This window comes from Mustela lutreola, chromosome 5, assembly GCF_030435805.1.
Source record: "Mustela lutreola isolate mMusLut2 chromosome 5, mMusLut2.pri, whole genome shotgun sequence".
Classification (NCBI taxonomy): domain Eukaryota; kingdom Metazoa; phylum Chordata; class Mammalia; order Carnivora; family Mustelidae; genus Mustela; species Mustela lutreola.
In genome coordinates this window covers 105,749,908-105,771,976 of record NC_081294.1, presented here as the reverse complement: position 1 = coordinate 105,771,976, position 22,069 = coordinate 105,749,908, and the positions used below count along the sequence as shown (strand labels likewise).

Genomic DNA, 22,069 nt, shown 5'->3' with positions numbered 1-22,069 from the left:
TGTACCGCATATCATGTGTTCGAGACATAAAAATAAAATTAACTTTTAAATTAATTCATTTGCACATTTCCAGAGCACAATTAGCATAGGTTTTTGTTTGAAAATGCAGAATATGGGAAGTCTCAGTGTAAGTATAGCTAGTTTTGGAGGAGGTGGTCAAAGAAGGAACTGTTTCTGCAGATCAACAGCCATGTTTGGGCAATTTGATTTCTATCAGGAAGGGTAGAGAGAAACAGTTATGGAGAGAAAGGACATGCAATGGCATAGTAGAAAATTCTCAAGCTTTTATTATCTCTTATGATGTCTTTATTTATTTATTTATTTATTTATTTTTCTGCTTTGAACTCTATTTTTTTTTTTAATTTCTTTTCAGCCTAACAGTATTCACTGTTTTTGCATCACACCCAGTGCTCCATGCAATACGTGTCCTCCTTAATACCCACCACCTGGCTCCCCCAACCGCCCACCCCCCACCCCTTCAAAACCCTCTGATTGTTTTTCAGAGTCCATAGTCTCTCATGGTTCACCTCCCCTTCCAATTTCCCTCAACTCCCTTCTCCTCTCCATCTCCCCTTGTCCTCCATGTTATTTGTTATGCTCCACAAATAAGTGAAACCATATGATAATTTATTCTCTCTGCTTGACTTATTTCACTCAGCATAATCTCTTCCAGTCCCGTCCATGTTGATACAAAAGTTGGGTATTCATCCTTTCTGATGGAAGCATAATACCCCATAGTATATGTGGACCACATCTTCCTTATCCATTCTCTTACGGTGTCTTTAAATGAAATTTTCAAGCCTTAATTAGAATCAAACAGCTCTTCAAAATTATTCTTTTGAGAATAATGCTAACTTTACATTTTTTTCCTGCTAAATTCCACTGATTCCACTAGAGATTAAACTTGGATATGTCATTAATCCACTTTATGAAAAGAAATTATATGTACAAGGAAAATACTCTATATGTTAAAGGATAATTTTTTTTAAAAAGATAAAATGACCCTTGTACAAATATAAAAACAAATATGTGTTAAAGATTTTATTTGATTCAGTTAATGAGGTAGCTGGTAAGGTGTTAAAACTAGTTCAAAGGACAACCCAAGAATCAAACCATGAATATTAAAACAAATGTGCAAGTGAAGGCAAAACTTGTTTCCTTGGCCTTGGGGATTGTCACTCCACTGGAGAGAATTCAGATGCGTATGTATAAACAAGAATTAGTTTCTACAGTTGACAAAGCTAAAACACAATTGACAGAATAGGAGAAGATATATGCAAATGACATATAAGATAAAGGTCTAGTATCCAAAATCTACAAAGAACTTCTTAAACTCAACACCCAAAGAACAAAGAATCCAATCAAGAAATGGCCAGAAGGCATGAACAGACATTTCTACAAAAAAGATATCCAAATGGCAGGCAGACACATGAAAAAGTGCTCAACATCACTCATCATCAGGGAAATACAAGTCAAAACTACAAGATACCACCTCAAACCAGTCAGAATGGCTAAAATTAACAAATCAAGAAACAACAGGATTTTGGCAAGGATGTGGAGAAAAGGGAACCCTCCTGTACTATTGGTGGGAATGCAAGCTGGTGCAGCCACTCTGGAAAACAGTATGGAGGTTCCTCAAAAAGTTGAAAATAGAGCTACCCTATGACCCAGATATTGCACTACTGGGTGCTTACCCCAAGGATACAAATGTAAGGGGCACGGGTACCCCAATGTTTATAGCAGCAAAGTCCACAATAGCCAAACTATGGAAAGAGCCCAGATGTCCATCGACAGATGAATGGATAAAGAAGATGGGGTACAGATACACACATAGGAATATTATGCAGCCATCAAAAATATGAAATTTTGCCATTTGCAATGAGGTAGATGGAACTAGAAGGTATTATGCTAAGTGAAGTAAGTCAATCAGAGAAAGACAATTATCATATGATCTCCCTGATATGAGAAATTTGAGCAACAAAACAGAAGATCATAAGGGAAGAGAGGAAAAAATAAGACAAAACCAGAGAGGGAGACAGACCGTAAGAGACTCAACCATAGGAAACAAGTTGAGGGTTGCTGGTGGGGGGGGGGGCAGTAGGGAGGGATGGGGTAACTGGGTGGACATTAAGGAAGAAATGTGATGTAATAAGCACTGGGTATTATATATAAGACTGATGAATCACAGGCCTGTACCTCTGAAACCAATAGTACATTATATGTTAATTAATTAAATTTAAAGAAAACATGTTAAAAAAAAAAAAGAATTAGTTTCCCTCGGTACCAGTTACCCACAACTTATAAAGCTGTGAAATAATTCCCATGGCATCAGACTCAGATAACCTGAAAGGATAGAGTGCCTAACCCACCAGCTCCCATAAGTGTAAATAGTTATAGTCTATCTCAAGACACAGAAGAGGCAGACAGTTTTGGATGGTGGTGGGAATGTACTGGTCATAAGGCTAACTTGCCACTTCAATGAGCATGCGGTTAAGAGACTTTCCCTTCCATCCTCAGATGATTTCAGGCAAATTACATACTATACTACTTTGGCTCACTACTTGAATGTCGAGGAGTCAGCCATGAAGAGGCTCATACCTGAACATTCTAATGAGCCACTCAATGGTCACACAACAGCCTCCCCCCACCCCCGCCCCAATCCTCAGGGCAGTCTAAGTGAAACTGCACCTTCAAAAGGGCACTGGGCCATCGGCGTGTGTACTGGGCCCTCTTTTGGGTAGTGAGGAGGAAGTGGCTTCACGGTCGTATGCTATTCATAAATGCATCTCAAACATCACCTAGCGTTCTGCCTCCCCAACGACCTCCCACTTGCACAAGTCTATGAATTCTTTGGCCAGAAATGATTCCTCCACGACCTTTAAAATATCCCGGCTCAGGATGTGAGTTTGAGTTTGAGTTAGGCTCCGGGGTGCGGGGGGGGGGGGGGGGGGATAGGGTACAGCTAGTTCCTAGCTGCCGAGTTTGTTGGCGAAATTTAAAGAAAATGCTTTGTAAATGGAGAAGAGTTACTAAAAAGGCTACATCTGCTCCTCTGAGGATGCTACATTGCAAAGTTCGTCTCCGGAAAGAGAAGAAATCTTGGCTCTCATAAGCATCAGCGGAGCTTCCACGGAGCCGGGGAGCGGGAGCCCCCGGGCGCTTCTCCACTGGCTCCTCCCCCGCCACACGCGCCCGGGCCCCGGTCAGAGGCGGCGGGGGCCCCGGGGCCAGGCCTCTACAGCCCGCCGCCCGCCGGGGGTGAGATCCCGTGCGGGGGCGGGGCAGGCCCGGCCGCCCAGTTCCTGATTCTGCAAGCGGTGCCGGGGGCTGCCGGAGCCACAGGCGCGGGGACCGTACGCGGCAAAGAATGGGCCGGCGCGGCGCGGCGAGCCTGCCCCGAGGCCCCAGCCCGCGGCGGCCGCTCTTCCCCGGCGTCCTCCCGTTGCTGCTGTGGCTGCTCCTGCTGGCGGCCCCGCCGGGCGCAGGCGCCGGGGCCGGCCGGCCGCCGCACCTCGTCTTCGTGCTGGCGGACGACCTGGGCTGGAACGACGTGGGCTTCCACGGCTCCAACATCCGCACGCCGCACCTGGACGCGCTGGCGGCCGGCGGGGTGCTCCTGGACAACTACTACACGCAGCCACTGTGCACGCCTTCGCGGAGCCAGCTGCTCACGGGTCGCTACCAGGTACGCAGCGCCCCCCGCGGCCCGCCGGCCCGCAGCCGGCGCCGCGCTCCGCCCCTCCCGCGGCCGCAGCTCGACCCGGAGGCCCGCGAGCCTCTGGGAGGTGGGGCCGGGAGGCCGGGGCGGGCGCCGGCTAGCGCGGTCAGCTCCCCGAGCTGGGTCAGCCCAGGCGGCTGCTCCCCTTCCCTGGCCGCGCGGTCCCCGCTCCCCCCCCCCGGCCCGCAGGCCGCCGCGGCCTCTGCGCATGTTCGCCCGGAGGCGACCGCAGTCCCCCGAGCCCCACCTCCTCCGGCGCTTTTTCTGTCTTTCGTTTTCTAAAGGTCGGGGTGAAAGGGTTTCGAGGAGGAGTGGCAGTTGCTGGGCCTGCAAGTTGTAGGCCGAAGGGTCTGAGCGCTCTCTGCGGAGAGTCTAGACTACGCACCGAGGACAGGGAGGGGGCTCGGCACCCGGAGTGTAGCGGAGGGAGGGGGAGTCGAATAAAGGGAGAAGAGTGGGGACGCCTGGGTGGTTTAGCGCGTTAAAGCCTCTGCCTTCAGCTCAGGTCATGATCCCAGATCAAGCCCCGCATCGGGCTTTCTGCTCTGCCGGGAGTCGGCTTCCTTCCTCTCTCTCTGCCTGCCTCTCTGCCTACTTGTGATCTCTGTCAAATAAATAAATAAATAAATTTAAAAAAAGATGGGGGGGGGGGAGAATGCCCACCGAGGGTGGAACTCTGCTCTCCTGCGAACCCAGCGGTCCTAGGTTAGGGCTGTCCGACCAAAGATTCATTTTTCCAGTCCTCGGCACAGTGCACCTATGGAGGCTGATTTTTCTTGGGCTGCTGAGATTTTGATTTAACCTTGCGTTGGATGCTTCTGAGCACCTTTCTTACCTACTTGTAATTGGTGTAGAATATCCTGTCGGCTTCAGGTGTGCATCATAGTGATTTTCTATTTTTATACTTTATGAAGTGATCCCCACACTAAGTCTAGCTGTCATTATCACCATACAAAATTAGGACAATATTATTGGCTATATTCCCAGTGCTGTATATTATATCTTCATGACTTTTTTTTTTTTTTTTTTTTTTAAGAAGTTTGTACCTCTGAATCCTCTTCGCCCTTTTCACCCCCCAACCCCTCTCTCTTCTGGAAGCCAACTGTTGCCTGTCTCTAAAATCTTGTTTTGTTTGTTCATTGCTTTGGTTTTTAGATTCCACACATAAGTGAAATCATATGGTATTTATCTTTCTCGGACTTCACTTTGCATTATACACTCTGGGTTCCATCCGTGTTGTGACAATGGTAGGGTTTTATTCTTTTTTATGGCTGAGTAATATTGCATTTACATATTTATATATAATATATATTACTGTATATTATATCTAATTTATCTTTTATCTGTGGATGGGCACTTAGGTTGCTTTCATGTCTTGGCTATTATAAAGAGTACTGCAGGGGCGCCTGGGTTGCTCAGTCCTTGAGCATCTGCCTTTGATTCAGGCCATGATCCCACGGTCCTAGGATGGAGGGTTGCACTGGGCTTCTACTCAGCGGGAAGCCTGCTTCTCCCTCTCCCACTCCCCCTGCTTGTATTCCGTGTTTTGCTCTCTCTCTCTCTGTGTTGAATGAAAAAAAAAATCGTAAAAAAAAAGCTCTGCAGAGAACATAGGGATGTATAGATCTCCTCAGATTGGTTTGCCCCTTTCTTCTGATAACTATGCAGAAGTGGTACTGCTAGGTCATGCGATAGCTCTATTTTTAATTTTTTGAGGAATGTCTGTACTGTTTTCCCTAGTGGCTGTACAACTTATATTTCTATCAACAGGGCAGGAGGGCTCCCTTTTCTCCACATCCTCACCAACACTTATTATTTCTTGTTCTTTTGATACTAGCCAATAGGACAGATGAGAAGTGAAAGCTCACATTATCTCTAAAAGCTTTTCTTTAAAAACATCTCTTTAGGGGCGCCTGGGTGGCTCAGTGGGTTGAAGCCTCTGCCTTCGGCTCAGGTCGTGATCCCAGGGTCCTGGGATCGAGCCCCCCACATCGGGCTCTCTGCTCAATGGGGAGCCTGCTTCCTCCTTCCTCTCTCTCTGCCTTTTTCTCTGCCTACTTGTGATCTCTGTCTGTCAAATAAATAAATAAATAAATCTTTAAAAAAATAAAAATAAAAACGTCTCTTTAGTTAACAGAGATACATGTACTTACAGAGAGCGTGCACATATGTTAGATGAATAAGAATATTGAGAACATTTGCACAGTGCTTTACTGTTTTTAAAGTGAATTCTTGAAATAGCCCATGAGGTAGCTGTAACTTTTAATCCCCTTTTATAGATGAGGAAATGAACTTGTAGAGGTTTGATTACAAGTTAGGAATCACATAGCTAGAAAATGGTAAAATTGGGTCTTGTTCCCCTCCTGTATCCAGTAGTCATCTCAGGCCCATAAAATTGTGTACTTTTTGCTTAATCTGAGTATGATTGATGATTTTAAGACCCTGATGTGATTATGGCTATTATATTAAATACAATGAAAGGAGACTGTTTGAGAACACAAGCATACCTTCTTATACACGTATTGTTTATTCAACAATTATATTTTGAGCCCTTACTCTGCAAGTCACAGGATATGCTTGAACCTTGCCCTCCTCAATCTGTGTTCATGTAGCCGCTCGATCAATCTTAGCCTCATTGTCCAGAAATCAAGAGAAGGGAGGGTTTATTTGTGATAAAATTTCCACACTGATCTGAAGACTTGTAGAAACAGAAAAGATAGAGTTTTACTACGACTCTGAGAAGTAGCTCTTGCCCAGGTTTCCATGGAGGTAAAGGATGACTGGCTTCACCAGCAGACCTAAGTACGTTCCCCAGGTCTAGCTTTGACTGCAAGGTATAATCAGAAATCCCTGCTCAAAGGCAGATCTCATCCTGGACACTTAGTAGGAGTAAAGGAGCATTTGAGTAAAGAAGAAAGGAGAGAATAGCAGGGTGTACTCCAAATAGTTCTGCAATGCCCTGAAATAAGAGAACTGAACTCAAATTGTAGAAGAATGGGAGAGCCATTCATTTCTCTAACTTCCTCCCTTCTTACAGACTAGAACAGGGAAGTACCAGACTTTATAAAACTTGTTCTTATAATTGGCTGCTTTTGTCCCCTAACGTCCTTCTCCACCAGTCACCACCATTCCATCTTGGAGAAAAAATGAGCATAGAGTATCCTGTAGTTAAGGAGCCAAGAAAGGATAGAAGCCAAGTATTCTGAAACAGCTCAGAGACCGCTCAGTGTAGCAAGCTAGCCTCCCCGAACATTTTACTTGACTTTTTTCCCCTGTTTTATTCTGAGTTCAGAAGACCCAATTACAAATTACCTCAGGCTAGCAAGCAAGCATTCTTTTTTAAAGGACCCAACATTTCAGGTAGAACTAAGGGGCTTCATTGTCCTCAGACACTATAGACTGATACCATTCTGAGCATTTTACACTTCAGTTCACTGACTTTTCTCAGCAACCCAATGAGATAGGTACTACTTTTATCCCTATTTGATAACAAGGAAACCAAGGCTGGAAGAGGGCAAGAAGTTTGCCCAAGGTCACAGGGCTAATAAGTGGTAGACCAGGACATAGCCAGGCCGTGTGGCTCTGTAACCACCACACTGTGTTGCCCACTCAGAATTATTAAAAATATCACAAGAGCTGCTTCAGATTTACTAAATAATCCATTATTTGGGGGTGTTTAGGTCATTTCCAAACATCTCAACAACAAAAAATTAATCCATCATGTTTCAAGTTAGGAGTTACCTATGTTAAATGGAAAATGAAAATAGGGGGAGAGGTTTTATTTCTGAATGAGTCACAGGTTGTGCCAAAATTTAGACACTAAAATGAGGAAATTTGTTGACTATTTCAAAATTAGGTACTTGAAAGAATTATGTAATAGTTCTGTGAACTTAACCATCTTTTAATAGAATATTTAAAGACCAATCCTTCCATAGTCATGTAACTTTATTTTTTATTTTTTAAAATATTTTATTTATTTATTTGACAGCGAGAAATACAACAAGATAGGGAACACAGGCAGGAGAGTGGGAGAGGGAGATGCAGGCTCCCCACCAAGCAGGGAGCCTGATGTGGGGCTCAGTTCCAGGACCCCAGAGTCATGACCTGAGCAGAAGGCAGATACTTAACAACTGAGCCACTCAGGCACCCCTTCTTGTAACTTTAGAAAAGTGTAAAGTGGTAACTAAGCCTAGCCTGATTGAACTGAGTTTTCCCAAATTCTGAGTTTTAGTCTTTTGGCTTATTAAAGTATTTAATGAAGAGGACTGGGTGGGAATAATGAGATGTGGATTCCAGTCTTCACCATGTCAGTCTTCACACTCTGACCAGGTGGACATCATTTTCCACATCTGTAAAATACGGGAGCTGGGCTGAACTCTCAGGCTCGTTCTAGCTCAACAGTTCTTCGAGGCTAAGTCCTTGTGTCCCTTAGAGCAGGTTTCCAATTTGGCAAATGAACCTGATCATAGCTACTGACCCCATCTACTGGCGGGAAGAGAGATTACTCCTGCTCAGAGCTAAGCGCCTTGCAAGGTTGTGCTGCTTGTTCTGCTGGAACTTGCTTCTATAGGAACTTGAACCCAGCCTTTTATACTGAGACATATAATAGTTCAGAATCCTCATGTATGAACCTTTTTAAACCTGCATACTTTGGTGAAAAATGCATAGAGTTTGATGGAATGAGGAAGAGGGAGACTGATCAGAAGAGGAAGTAAATGGTTATTGATAAATTCAGGACTAGAATTCAGGTCTCTCTACAACCTAATGACTCCTTCATTACTTATTTTAAAAATACTTTAAATGTATATTTTGTTCATCTTTTTGAGTAGAAAGTACAGTGGTTTGAAAACTCAAAGATTACTGGAAATCATCACCTATGCACACGCATGTGCACATACACACACTGATTTGTTCCTTAGGCATCTTTGGAGGCAAACAGTGTTATCTGAATTGTATGTGTATATCTTTCGAAAGGTATTTTATGTATATACAAGCAAATATGTGTATATCTTTCGAAAGGTATTTTATGTATATACAAGCAAATACATATGTGAACATTCCCTTTCTTTTTATGTGGATGGTAGCACACTCTTCACGTGTTTGTTTTATTTTACATTTGAAATAATTCCACGTTGTTATAAAAGAGCAGTCTCGATTTTTACGACTGTATAGTGTTTTGTTACATGGATCTGCATACTGTTTTGTTAAATGGATATATTATAATTTGCTTAACCAGTCACATCATGATGGAGGTGTAGATTGTTTCCAGTCTTTTGATATGTCCAAGCTGAAGTCAGTGCCTTCACTATATATCTTTTTATACATGGTTAAATATATCGGTAGGATAAATTCTTAGAAAGGTTAGAAAAGGACTTTTTCTGGGTTTAAGGGTAGATGCATTTGTAATTTTGAGAAATCCTAAAAAATTGTTCTTCAATAGGTTTTATGAATTGGCATTCCCACCTGCAACATAAGATATTGCCCATTTTCCTTTACTCTATTTTTAAAAAAGATTATATTTTTAAGCAATCTCTATACTCAGCATGGAGTTCAAACTCACAACCCTAAGGTCAAGAGTCATATGCTCCCCTGACTGAGCCAGCCAGGCACCCCTCTTATACTCGACTTTTTTTTTTAAGTTGTATTTCACATACCATCAAATGCACCATTTTAAGTGTCTAATCTATCAGTTTTTCACATATCTGCAAGGTTGTGCTGTCATCAACATTGACTAATTCTAAAACTTGCCATTACCCCAAAAAAGAAACCCCGTAACTGCTAGCAGTCAACCCCCCATTCCCCGCTTCCCCCAGCCTCCGGCAATCACTAATCCACTTTCTGCCTTTATAGATATGCCTATTTTGGACCTCATATAAATGGAATCATAAGGTGGATCTCTTTTCATCCATATTAAGACATGTACCATTCCTTTTTATGGCCACATAATATTCTATTGTATGGATATGCCAACATTTTATTTACCCATCTATACGTTGATGGACATTGTCTTTTGGCTGTTGTGAATAATGCTGTTACGAATGTCCATGCACAAGTTTTTGTGTGAACATATTTCTTTTTTGGTCACCTCCCATGGAATATACCTAGGAGTGGAGTGCTAGATCATATGGCAGCTCTCTGTTTAATTTTTTGAGGAGCTGCCAAACTGTTTGCAAAGGAGGTACACCATTCACACCACAATAATGTATGTGGGTTCCGGGTTTTCCGTATCTTTGCCAGCCCTCATTCCTATCTTTTTGATCATAGCTTTCTAGTTATGGTGGTGGCTGTGGAATGGTATCTCCCTGTGCCTTTGATTTGGATTTCCCTAATGGCCTTGAGCATCTTTTCTTGTCTTATTTGTCATTTGTATATTTCTTGGGAGAAAATCTGTTTGTCATTTTTAAATTGGGTTGTCTTTTTATTGTTAAGTTGTAGGAGTTCTTTGTGTATTCTGGATATTAAACTCTTTTCATATACATGGTTTGCAAACATTTTCTCTGTGGGTTTTCTTTTACTTTCTTGATCGTGTCCTTTTATGTATAACAGTTTTAAATTTTGATATAGTTCAACTTAATTTCTTTGGCTGTTTGTGGTCTTGGTGGCATATCTAAGAAACCACTAAAATGATGAAGATTTACCTCTATGTTTTCTTCTAAAAGTTTTGTAGTTTCAGCTCTTACATTTAGGTCTCTGAAGCATTTTTAGTTAATTTTTGTATTTTTTTGAGGTATGTGGATACATGTGGATGCCCAGTTGTCCCAGCGACATATGTTAAAAAGATAATTGTTTCCCTACTGAATGCTTTTCCCACTCTTGTCACAAATCAGTTGACCATAGGTCTGTGGGTTTATTTCTGGACTTAACAGTTTTATTATCTCAATCTATATGTTCATTCTTATGGCACCATGACACCATCCTGATTACTCTAGCTTTGTAGTAGGTCTCAGAATCAGAAAATCTGAGTCCTCCAATTTTGTTCTTTTTCAAGATTGACTTGGCTCTTCTGGGCCCCTCTCTTTTCCATATGAATTTTTGGATCACCTTGTCCATTTCTGTAAAAAATGCAGTGAAATTTTGATAGGGACTGCATTGATCTATAAATCCATTTGGGGAATATTACCACCTTAACAATGTAAGTCTTCTAATTTATGAGCAAGGGATATGTTTCTACTTATTTAGGTCTTCTTTACTTTCTTGCCAATAATGTTTTGTTGTTTTCAGCATGCAAGTCTTACAATTCTTTGGTTATGTTTAGTTCTAAGTTTTTCCTCTTTTGGATATTGTCATAAATGGAATTGTTTTCTTAATTTCATTTTCAGTTGTTCATTGCTAGTGTATGGAAATGTACCTGACATTTGATCTGTATCCTGCAACCTTGCTGAACTTACTAGTTCTGAAAGTGTGTGTGTGTGTGTGTGTGTGTGTGTGTTTGTGTGTGTGAGAGAGAGAGAGATAGCTTTAGGATTTCCTATATACAAGACCCTGTCATCTGCAAATAGAAATAGTTTTGTTTTTTCCTTTCCAATCTGGATGCTTTCCATTCTGGATGCTTATTACCTAATTGCCCTAACTAGAACCTACAGTACACTCTTCATTAGAAGTGGCAGGAGTAGACATCCTTTTCTTATTCTGATCTTGGAGGAAAGATTTTCAGTCTGTCACCACTAAGTATAATGCATTCATTCATTCTTTCATTCAACAAATATTTATTGAGCAGCTCTTTATTGCCGGGCATTGTGCTGTACTCTGGGGATCTCCTGTTGCTTGCAGTCTGAGGGGAAGGAGAGACCTAGAGGGGGTGAGGGGGATGAAGTAAACACATAAACAAATGAGTTAGCTAAGTGGATTTAAAGGGCCTGGCAATAAATGTAGAGAAGAAAATAAAGTAGGTAAAGTGCTAAGTGGCTCAGGGAATTATCTCCAAGAAGATAGGGGCAGAGGCCTGAATGAAGAGTCAGCCAACTTTTGGCTAAGATCAAGTGCAGAGATCCAGGGAAAGAGAATTTAGACCCGTGGGAGGGACAGCCCAGTGCAGACCCAGTGGCAGCAGTGAGCTCTGAGAACGGGGATAAGGTCTCTGGCTGGAACTGAGCAGGGAAGGGTATGAAAAGCACGCTGGGAGCTCAGAGGTGAAGGCAGGGTCTCCCTGTCCTCATACTGCCTGCTCATGATAAGATATTAAACTTCAGCTTACTTGTTTGGGTTTTCATAGTAATGTTACATTGAAGGCTACTCTAAGAACGTTTTCATCTAACAGTGTTCTGAGTAAATACACATTAAGAAACCACAATGACTGCCATGTGGCATTCCTTGGATACATGTTATTCATGTAATAAAATTCAATTTTTTAACCCCCCTCCACCTTTTTTTTTTTTTTTTAAAGTAAGCTTATTTTTGAAATTATCTTTAGGAAATATTTTCAAAGTTTTACGTTTAAGAGATTTAAATAGAGGTATGCGTTAAAAAAAAAATCTTTTCATCTTGGCCCTCAGTCCTCCTTCCTGTACAGAGCCCCTGTTTATTACTCTCTTGGTATCATTTGGAGGCATGTTGTGCCTATAATGAAATAGGTTTTATGTTCACTTTCCCCTTGTTTGAAATTTCAGGATTGAAGTATTAATTTAAAAGTCCTTCATGGGGAGGGAGGAAAGGCCAGATGTTGTTTAAGGGTACAGATGTGAAATAAGCAGTAAATAAAACCTAGAGATCTAATGTACAGTATAGTCAACAACTACAGACAAGAATACTGTACTACAATCATCACGTTTGCTAAGAAACTAGAACTAAATGATTCCAACCACTAAAAAGAAAGGATAATTATGTAGCATGATAGATGAGCTAAATATTGCTACAGGGCAATGATGTCAGAATGTGTAAATGTGGTACACCTTAAATTTACACCACGTTATATGTCAGATATATTCCAATAAAAGTATGTAATAAAGATGTTTGTCAAAGTGGTCAGATAAATAAAAATCCGTCAGCTTTTAGTAGAATTTGTATAGTGCTTTTAGTTCAAAAGAAGACTTGAAAATACTAAATTTCTATATTCTTACAAATTAACCTTAATCAATCCTAATATTCATTATAGCTCTGTATTCTTAGTACATATTGTAAGTATGGTTGTTTGTTCTCACGTCTGACTTGTCCAGTAGACGGCCTTTCTTGTCCCTGGCCTGGAGAAGCAGTCAGTGCTGAACAGCTAAATGAATGAATGTGCTAAATACTTTAACAGCTGAGAATTTCCTGAGAGAGTTCAAGCTCACTGTCTTCACCGCGTATGGTGATATGCCATTTCTAGGGCCCCCGCGTTCTTTTTAAGAAACAAAAAAGATTAAAGGGTAAAATAGCAGTAGGTCTTAGTGGGAACGTTTCCTTCTAGGAAAAAAGTAAGGAAAGTAACTTTGATCCTCAACTGGGAACATTCTCACCTTGGGAACGGAGGAGGCCGCTCCACCAGACTCTGTAACCTTCGCAGGGAATAGAAGCAATGAAAGATGACTCCAAGGTTTCATTCTTAAGGGACCCAAGTCACATTTTTCTTAATCATATTGATAAATGGACAGGACGTTTCAGGGCTTTTCACTCACGCCTAACATAGAACCTTGGACAGGAAATATAGAAAAGGGACTGTCAGCAGCATTGTCAGTAATTGTTGACTTTGGCTTCAAGTTTGCTTTAAGAATGTGAGCAGCTGAGACCCATGGCTCCAGGCAAAATAGGGCATTGCCTACTGGCACAGAAAGAGGAATGGGTTCTGCCTGAGGATGCTCTTACCTCCCTGCTTCTTTTCTTAGCGTCCTCAGCGCCTGCCTGCCCATCCTTTATCAACCCTCCACCTGTTTGCCTGTCCTGGGGACCGTGGACTCCTGTCCCTGGTCGTCTCTCCCTGGGCTCTATGACGAGAAGTGGAGCAAAGAGGAGTGAAGATCTAAAAGTGGGCAGGGTGACTGGGGAGAGAGGTAGGTCACAGACTGGGAGTGTTTGTGGGGCCGTCTGCCAGTGGCATCGAAGGAGTCAGAATGAAGAGCCTATAGTCGGGGTACCATGGGCACCTCTGAAGAGAAGCAATTGTTAGCTTCTGTTCCTGTGCTTTGATAAGGGAGGGACAGAGGATGCATTAGCTCCACAGTGACAACTAAGACAGCCCCCTCCTAAAACACACGGGGGCTTTAATGCAGGGAGCCCCGAAGATGACTTGTTTTGATGGGTCTTTTGTTTTGCTGAAGACTGTATCTTTCGCAAGCCTGGCCAGAGCCAAGAAGCATTTTCCCAGAAGGCAAGGGGCATCTGGAAGCCATATTTGGCAAACATTGAAAGTATTTTAAAGAAACAATTCCATGTTTTACATATCTTACTTCCCGCATAATTGGAAATGTGGAAATAAAGAAGTAAGTTTGGGGCCGAGTGGAGTGGGACCCACTGACTTACGGGGTTTTCTTGCGAATTGATTTTTGGGGTTTGTTATTTCAAGAATCACCCTGAACATAAGCTGTCACTGTCTGGTAACTCTCTTTGTTTGTGTTTCTTTAGTCCTATCACTTTACTAAAAATTTTTTTTCCTCCCTGTTTTCCTAGCTTTGCCTTTCGGGCTTTGGGTTGGATTTATAATTTAAACAGAGGAAGGCACCGATTCAGTTCTTGCCTTGTTTATTCTTTCTACAAACAGCATCCCTTTGTGGGTTTAACCAGAGATCTACACTCTTTGCTAATCAACACCAAAATAAATAGACCCTTAAAACTGTCAGTGACACCAGCCAGCTCTGCAGCCGGGGTTCTGGAGGACCAGGCCAGATGGCAGAGTCAGGCCCCCGACACACATAATGTGTGTTCTGTAGCTCTTGGCTTCGACAGCGTGGGCAGCTGACTGCTTTTCAGAAGGCTTAAGCGGGGGAGGGTGCAGACTCTCCACTAGCCATTTGTTCTGTGGGGCAGCTGCAGGCCCAAACCCCAAACGCTGCAGGCATGAGTGGTACTTGACCGTGGTTAAAACCTGTAGTGTACCGACTCAGAAGCCGGCTGGAGATTCTGATGCTCCTGGCCGGCCGCCAGCTCGATCTGCCATTGTGTTTGGTCACCAAGCTTCCCTCTCAGCCCCCTGGGGTATACAGCGGAGGGTGGGGCTGCCTGTTTTTCTGAATTTTAAAGGACCGTAGCAGGAGGGGTGCAACAATGTGGGTGCTGTGAGGGTGTGAGTGCATCGTACACGGGTCCAACTGATAGGACAGGGTCTTCCTTCCTTTCACCTGGATGTTAATTATCGCAGCATTCTTAAGTTAGGAGAGAAATGGCATTCATTGCCCTATGTGTGGGCATGGTTCATGGAGCCCCTGGGAGAGTTTATTATCAGTGTGGCAGAAATAGTGCCCTCTGAGCTTCCAAATCCTGCAGATAGCCAATCAACAGACCGCCTGGACTGCTTAAGGGGGGGATAGGAAGAGGTTCTGAGGGTGGGAGCCCCCCTCCTTCCTTCTCCCTCCAGGAGAAAGAGCTTTCTCCTTTTTCAGTTCATGAGATGACAGTGATCGGATTTTCCATGTTTACACAGGCTGGAATAACTCACAGGATCAGATAAATTTTATATGCAAAAAACCACACACACAGGAGTGCTCATCAGTTATCTCATGGAAAGAACCTAGAGACAAGCCAGGTCCTTCACGGACTCTGTGGACCTTTTGCGTTTGTGCAGGAAAGCCTGGACGGTTCAGTAAAATCTTAGAGAGGAAGCTGTTTTTGGAAAGAGGCTTTGGTTTAATGAAGAAGAGATGGTCACACGTGATCGGTATAGAGCAGCTCCTCTGAACTATTAGCTGTATAATCTTCTCCATTCATACCTGCTCTCTGAACATTGAAGAGGGGGTTTCGAATGGAATTGTCATAGAGGCTGCTGTGTTTGCAAAAGGGCACTTGTTTTTTCATTGGTTCCTCTTGGTGCCCTGTCATCATCCTGCCCCACGAAGCGTGGTGTGGATTTATAATTCTGTGCTAAACTAAAGTGCTCGGTTGGAACCAGCTCAGCATTTGCCTGTTTACTGCTTCTCTACACATTACAGCTTCCTTACTTCAAATAGTGTTTGAACAGACTAAAAACATGTCTTTGGCTGCCATCCAGAGTTTGGCTTCCGCTTCCCCAGTAATGCCATAAAAACGCTCTGTCACATAAATTCTCGGGAATTGAAAAGAACAAATTCTCTGCTCCATATGATTGTAGATAATAGAAACAGGCTTCAGCTGACCACCTGGCTTGGTGCCCATGGGCTAGGAAAACCGAATCACACAGCATCCCTTGGCAGGGCTTTATAGCTATCAGAGTTAATTCTGTGTGTGTGATGGATGAGCCTTCTGTTTAAAGAAATCTGGGCATAGCATTTATCTCCACTGGGTCTTGGGTTCCCTACAATATTATCTTTCCTTATCCTGCACCGTTGCCAATTAGTATATGTTATAAAGCTTTTGAATCTAGGATTGTTTTTCTACTGAGGAAATTTTACGTTGTTAACCATGAACAGAATCCTTCTATGATCTGGTGTGTGTGTGTGTGTGTGTGTGTGCGCATGTATTTTGAGAGCAATGTTTCCTGCCCCAGCCTGGATATTGTAGCATCCTTATTATTCCGGATCCCAGCTGGAAAGAGATAGCACATTCAAATTAGGATCATTTAGGGAGGTTTATTTATAAAGGGACTATTCAAAAAAATGTGAATTGGGGAAAAGGGAACACAAGTAATGGTGTGTAACCCAGAGGAGCTGTTGCTAGCCCTGGACCAGAAAGGAGGGAAGGAAAGAACCCAGAGAGTGTCACATAGAGAGTCACATAGAGTGTCACATATAGATGGCTGCCTTCAGGATGGCCGGCTCAGAGAGACAGGGTCTGGCAGTTTGGACTCATCTCTTCCCTCCCTCTAATTTCCTGTCATGGGTCCGCCTTGGCTAAACCCAGTCAGAAGCCAGAAGGTACAGAGTCCTCTGATTTGGTTCCCATAGGTCAGCCTCCTAGGGCAGAGAGCAGGACAGAAGGCAGAAAGTGGATTTGGAAGGCATCTGGCACTTATCCCAGGGGAGGTGTCCAATGATTTCTAGGAAAGGCATAGAAATCTTTTTTTTTTTTTTTCTTCTTTTAAGACTTTTATTTATTTGAGAAAGAGAGAGTATGAGCAGGGAGGGGGACTAGGGAACAGAGGGAAAGGGAGAAGCAGACTCTCCACTGAGCAGGGAGCCCGATCCCAGGACCCTGAGATCATGACCAGAGCCCAAGTCAGACACTTCACCCACTGAGCCACCCAGGTACCAAAAAGGTGAAAAATCTTAATAGAAATCTTAAACTCACTTTTACTTTTAAAAAGCTTTTTTGATGTATGATTGACATGCAATAACCTGCACATATTTAAAGTATACAGTTTGCTAAGTTTTGATAGGTATATACCTGTGAAACCATCACCACAAACAAGATAGGGAATTCTCCATCACCTTCAGAATAAACCCATTTTTATCACATATCTCCCTGCTATGAGGAATTTGAGAGGCAGGGTGGGGGTTTTGGGGTTAGGGAAGGAAAAAAATGAAACAAGATGGGATCAGGAGGGAGTCAAACCACAAGAGACTCTTAATCTCACAAAACAAACAGGGTTGCCAGGGGTAGGGGTGTAGGGAGAGGGGGGTGGGGTTATGGCCATTGGGGAGGGTATGTGCTATGGTGAGTGCTGTGAAGTGTGTAACCCTGGCAATTCACAGACCTGTACCCCTGGGGCTAATAATACATTATATGTTAATAAAAATGATTAATAAAAAAAACCATTTTAATTTCACATTTAAGGTATTGTATGTGGTTCTTTTGAAAGGACATGGAAAGCTAGCAGGAAATGAAGCAGTGGCAAGTACTACTCCAAAGTGGTGGTTCTGGAAAGTTCCACAAAAAATGAAATTCAAGGCACTGTGAAAACTTAGAAGAAAACTATTCAATAGTAGCTAATAATAAATCAGGGAAAAAAGATAGTAAGTGTGAATTATTTTTTTGGCTTCTCCTTTATATCTATCTTTTGCCATGTATTTCAAATGCAATAAAAATCTGTGGATCTGGTGTGTGTAAGTCAGTATGTGAACTGAGACACCCAGAGATGTGTCAGTAGTCCATCATGCCTGTGGAACCATAGACGAGTAGCTGAGTATACATTTTATCTGGTGTTCACACACAGCACCACAGGCTCCTGGGACAGCTCTGGGCTAGGGGCATGTTCTCTCCAGTGCCACACCGGCTCTCTAAAAAGCAAAATGTGGCGTAGTGGGGAAGGCTTACTATGTTTTTAGTAACAAAGCTGATGGTTATTACTGTGACACCTGTTGAATGTTGACTGTGTCCTCGGTGATAGAGCTGAGATAGGATTTAACTCCCCGAGCTTTATGTATTCTGTCTTAAATGATAAAAGCCAGCAAAGCATTTGTAAACACACTTTTACCATCTATTAATAATTGCACGCAACCCACCTGACAGCTGACAGAGGCCAGGGACTTAGGGCTTGGGTTGAGAACTGGCACTCTCCACCTTCTGTGTCCCCAGAGCCCCATTTATTCCAGGGAGATCTGGAGTACTTAGCCCTTTGAGAAGGCTAGTGTCCAGTGCAGAGTTGATGGGGAGACCCTAGTCCCACATCAGTCAAAGGAAAGCACCTCCCTGGCTAAGCTGGGACAAGGAGGAGAAGTGTGAGGTTTGTGGGGAGGAATTGGTGCTCGGCCTAAGGATGGAGGCCCCTGGGGCCTCTGCTCTGATAGGGCCCCAGCAGGGCTGGCCTGCCGCCCACCAGCAAAGGACCTGTGATGGGACCACGCCGGCTTCCCTGCAGGCCTTCAGACTCATCTGGCAAGTTCAGGGCTCAGGGCCTCTGCACTTTTTATTTCTAATGGCTAGAATATTCTTGCCTTGTATTTTGGCAAGGCTGTCTAACTCTCTCACTCAATTCATATTACCGTTCAAATAGCAATTCCACAAATTTATTTTGCCACCCTCTCAAAAAATCACCTCTGTCACCATTTCCCTGTCCTACTTTATTTCCCTCACTAGCAGGGACCTCTGCTGGATATTATAACACCAGTTCTCAAACTCTTGGGTCTTAGGACCTCTGCGTGTGCTTAAAAATTATTGAAGACCCCAAAGAGCTTGTGTTTCTGTGGGCTACACCTTCAAAATTCACTGTATCAGAAATTAAAATAGAAATTTAAAAGTACTTTTGTTCATTGAAAAACAGCAGTAATAGACCCATTACCTGTTAACATTAATAGCTTATGAAAAATGACTGTATTATCCAACATAAGAGAATTACATGAGAATAATAATACTGTTTTGTATTTTTGTATGTATCTTCTATTAGAAGATAGCTAGGTTGTTATAATCTATTGTAATATATTGTTTTGGTTAAAGTTTATGAAGAACATCTAGCGTCACACAGGTGGTTGGAAAAGGAAGGGTTACTTTATTTATTTATTTATTTATTTTTTAAAGATTTTATTTATTTATCAGGGAGAGAGAGCAAGCACAGGCAGACAGAATGGCAGGCAGAGGCAGAGGAAGAAGCAGGCTCCCTGCTGAGCAAGGAGCCCAATGTGGGACTCGATCCCAGGATGCTGGGATCTTGACCTGAGCCAAAGGCAGCTGCTTAACCAACTGAGCCACCCAGGCGTCCCAAGGAAGGGTTACTTTAATAGCTTCTCATGTAATTGTGGATATTCTACCTGAATATCACACTAAGACTCAACCAGGGGTCATTTCTTAAAGCCTGACTGGTGTGTGGTCCTTGCGCCCTGGGCATACTTGTGTGAACCACTCCTAATATGTGGGTCAGATGGCTGCCTTTTTTTTTTCCTTAAGAAAAAGTCGGTTACTGGCTTTTGAAATTATGGTTTCCATAAAGCAAAATAAGGAAAGCAAATCATTACTTTCATTGTATTTCTGAATAACCCTTAAAAAAAAAATCACCAAATCTGGAAAGATTACAGAAGTTCCTTCCACAGCTAACATGAATTTCTCACGTGCACAGAAATTGGAACACTTTTTCCTTGATAGATCCACACTTCGTGTTACAGTGACTTCTTTTGAGGTAGGAGGTGAAATCCTAAGTTGATGATTTCTTACATAATTCCTTGATAAATATTTGTTGAAATAGCTAATGTTTATTAGAGTCCTTTTATTCATTCCACCCCCCCCCCCCAATCCTGTTTATGTCCATTACCTTACTTGAATAAGTGAGTAAAGTGTCCCGAAGCTGGTACAGGGATAGAGTTCAACAGTCACATCCGCAGATGTGTCCAATAAATTTAGCAACCGCTTTATCTGCTTGTTCAGGATGTTTCAATACCAGCAGTTTATAATTTCACGTTTTGTCTCTTTAAGATCCACACAGGTTTACAACACCAAATCATCTGGCCCTGTCAGCCCAGCTGTGTCCCTCTGGATGAAAAACTGCTGCCCCAGCTTCTAAAAGAAGCAGGCTACACTACCCATATGGTCGGGAAATGGCACCTGGGAATGTTCCGGAAAGAATGCCTTCCAACCCGCCGAGGATTTGATACTTATTTCGGTAATGGAAATGCACATGTTTCTTTTACAACTTAGACTAGCTGCAACCCATCTTGTAAAAACACACCCAAGTGTAATCAAATGAAATGACTGGAAACTTGAACACAGAATGAATCCGTCAGCACTGCCTTGGGGCAACTTTCTACTACCACCTCTGTACCCATGACTCAGTGCTCAGCTCATGGTGGGCAGCTGCCCACAGGGAGGTGCGTACCTTTGCTAGGATATTAAGTGCTGCATTGGGGCCTGTGAAGATTTGCTATTTCCACACCGGAGACCATTGTACTCTTAGAGAACCTTATTACCAAAAGGGGATACAGCTTGTTGTTTTGTTTTGTTTTTTAAGATTTTATTTATTTATTTATTTGAGAGAGAGAGAGAGAGAGAGAAATAGCACGAGAGTGGGGGTTAGAGGGAGAAGCTGGCTCTCTGCTGAGCCAGGAGCCCAATGTGGGACTAGATCCCAGGACACTGGGATCGTGACCTAAGCTGAAGGCAGTAGCTTCACTGACTTAGCCACCCAGGTGCCCCTACAGTTTGCTTTTGGAAAAAAATTCCAGACAAAACCCAATACAAGAATATTTCCTTCACAAAGGTTAAGAATGTTTTTTCTTTCCATGGGCTGTCCCAAAGATTTTCTTTTTTCTTCTAGAGTTGGTAGAGGAGACACTTTTCCATTGGCATCCTTCTCCCCTTCTTGAGATCTGTTTTTGAAATGGCCTGACTGGGAAAGACCAATCAAAAGAATAAAATGGGAGAGTAAATAACAAGCTAATAGGAAGGATACTAGAAAAAGGAAGTATTTTATGGATTTGATAGCCCTATAAAAATGTGAAAACTTAGGTTAGTTTTAAAACTTACCCTCTTTTAACCTGTTTACATCTCGTTTGTTTCTTCATTTATTTACAACCTGCTACATCCAAAAAGGAACACATACTGAACATAAAAAGTTTAAAAATAAATAGAAGGCACCTGTGTGGCTCAGTCAGTTAAGCATCTCCCTTGGGCTCAGGTCATGATCTCAGGGTCCTGGGATGGAGTCCCGCAAAAGGCTCCCTGCTCATTAAGGAGCCTGCTTCTCCCTCTGCCCCTCCTCCTCTGCTTGGACTCTCTCTCAAATAAACAAAGTCTTCACAAAAATTGAGTAACAAATCAAGGTGAGTAGAAAAAGGTGAAATTGTGGCGTGGCACCAAATTACAAAAAAAAAAAAAAACCCACCTGGCTATAGGTGGGCTTCACATCGAACTCTGCACCTTGCGATTCCTTATGTCCAAATTTAAAAAAAAAATTTTTTTTAAAAAGGAGACAGCTGTAAGAGTCACATTATTTGTAAGATAAATGGAAACCAGATGTTCAGGAAGAGTAAAGTATTTTCTGGCTCTTAGACCTAAGAAATTTCTCCTTTGGGGAAAGGTAAGGTGGATAAGATCCTCAAAACCAGCATTTTAGTAATATAGTGGTGGTTTTCCTGTCCGTGTTTCTTGAGACGTTCCTTTTTATTCAGGGTAGGGCCAGAATGCCAGAGTGCATTTCAGTGATTACTGGGGGCCCAAATAATGCAGTTGAAACACACAGCTCTGTCATACCCTGTTGGATCCGAGGTTAATGCTGAGACGCAAGGACTTCAGGCAGGAGACCGCGTGGGCCCTGCTCCCGCCCTGGTTCTCTAGCAGACATGGCTAAGCAGTCATGGCATTCTTTCTTGGTGAACCTGAATTCATATCCTCCACATACTCAATTAACTGTTAAAGTCAGCCCGAGTGGAAGAGCTCTTTGTCATTTTG

At 42.7% G+C, this 22,069-nt stretch overlaps 1 protein-coding gene across 1 annotated transcript in view; it reads left to right on the top strand.

Moving 5' to 3' along the window:
* Window positions 1-3,193: 3,193 nt before the first annotated feature.
* Window positions 3,194-22,069, top strand: part of ARSB (arylsulfatase B) — a 181,840-nt gene continuing 162,964 nt past the window's right edge. Inside the window, exons 1-2 of the mRNA XM_059175315.1 lie at window positions 3,194-3,685; window positions 20,099-20,285. Of these exons, the coding sequence (XP_059031298.1) occupies window positions 3,368-3,685; window positions 20,099-20,285 (505 nt within the window). The 5' untranslated portion in view covers window positions 3,194-3,367. The remainder of the gene's footprint in view (window positions 3,686-20,098; window positions 20,286-22,069) is intronic.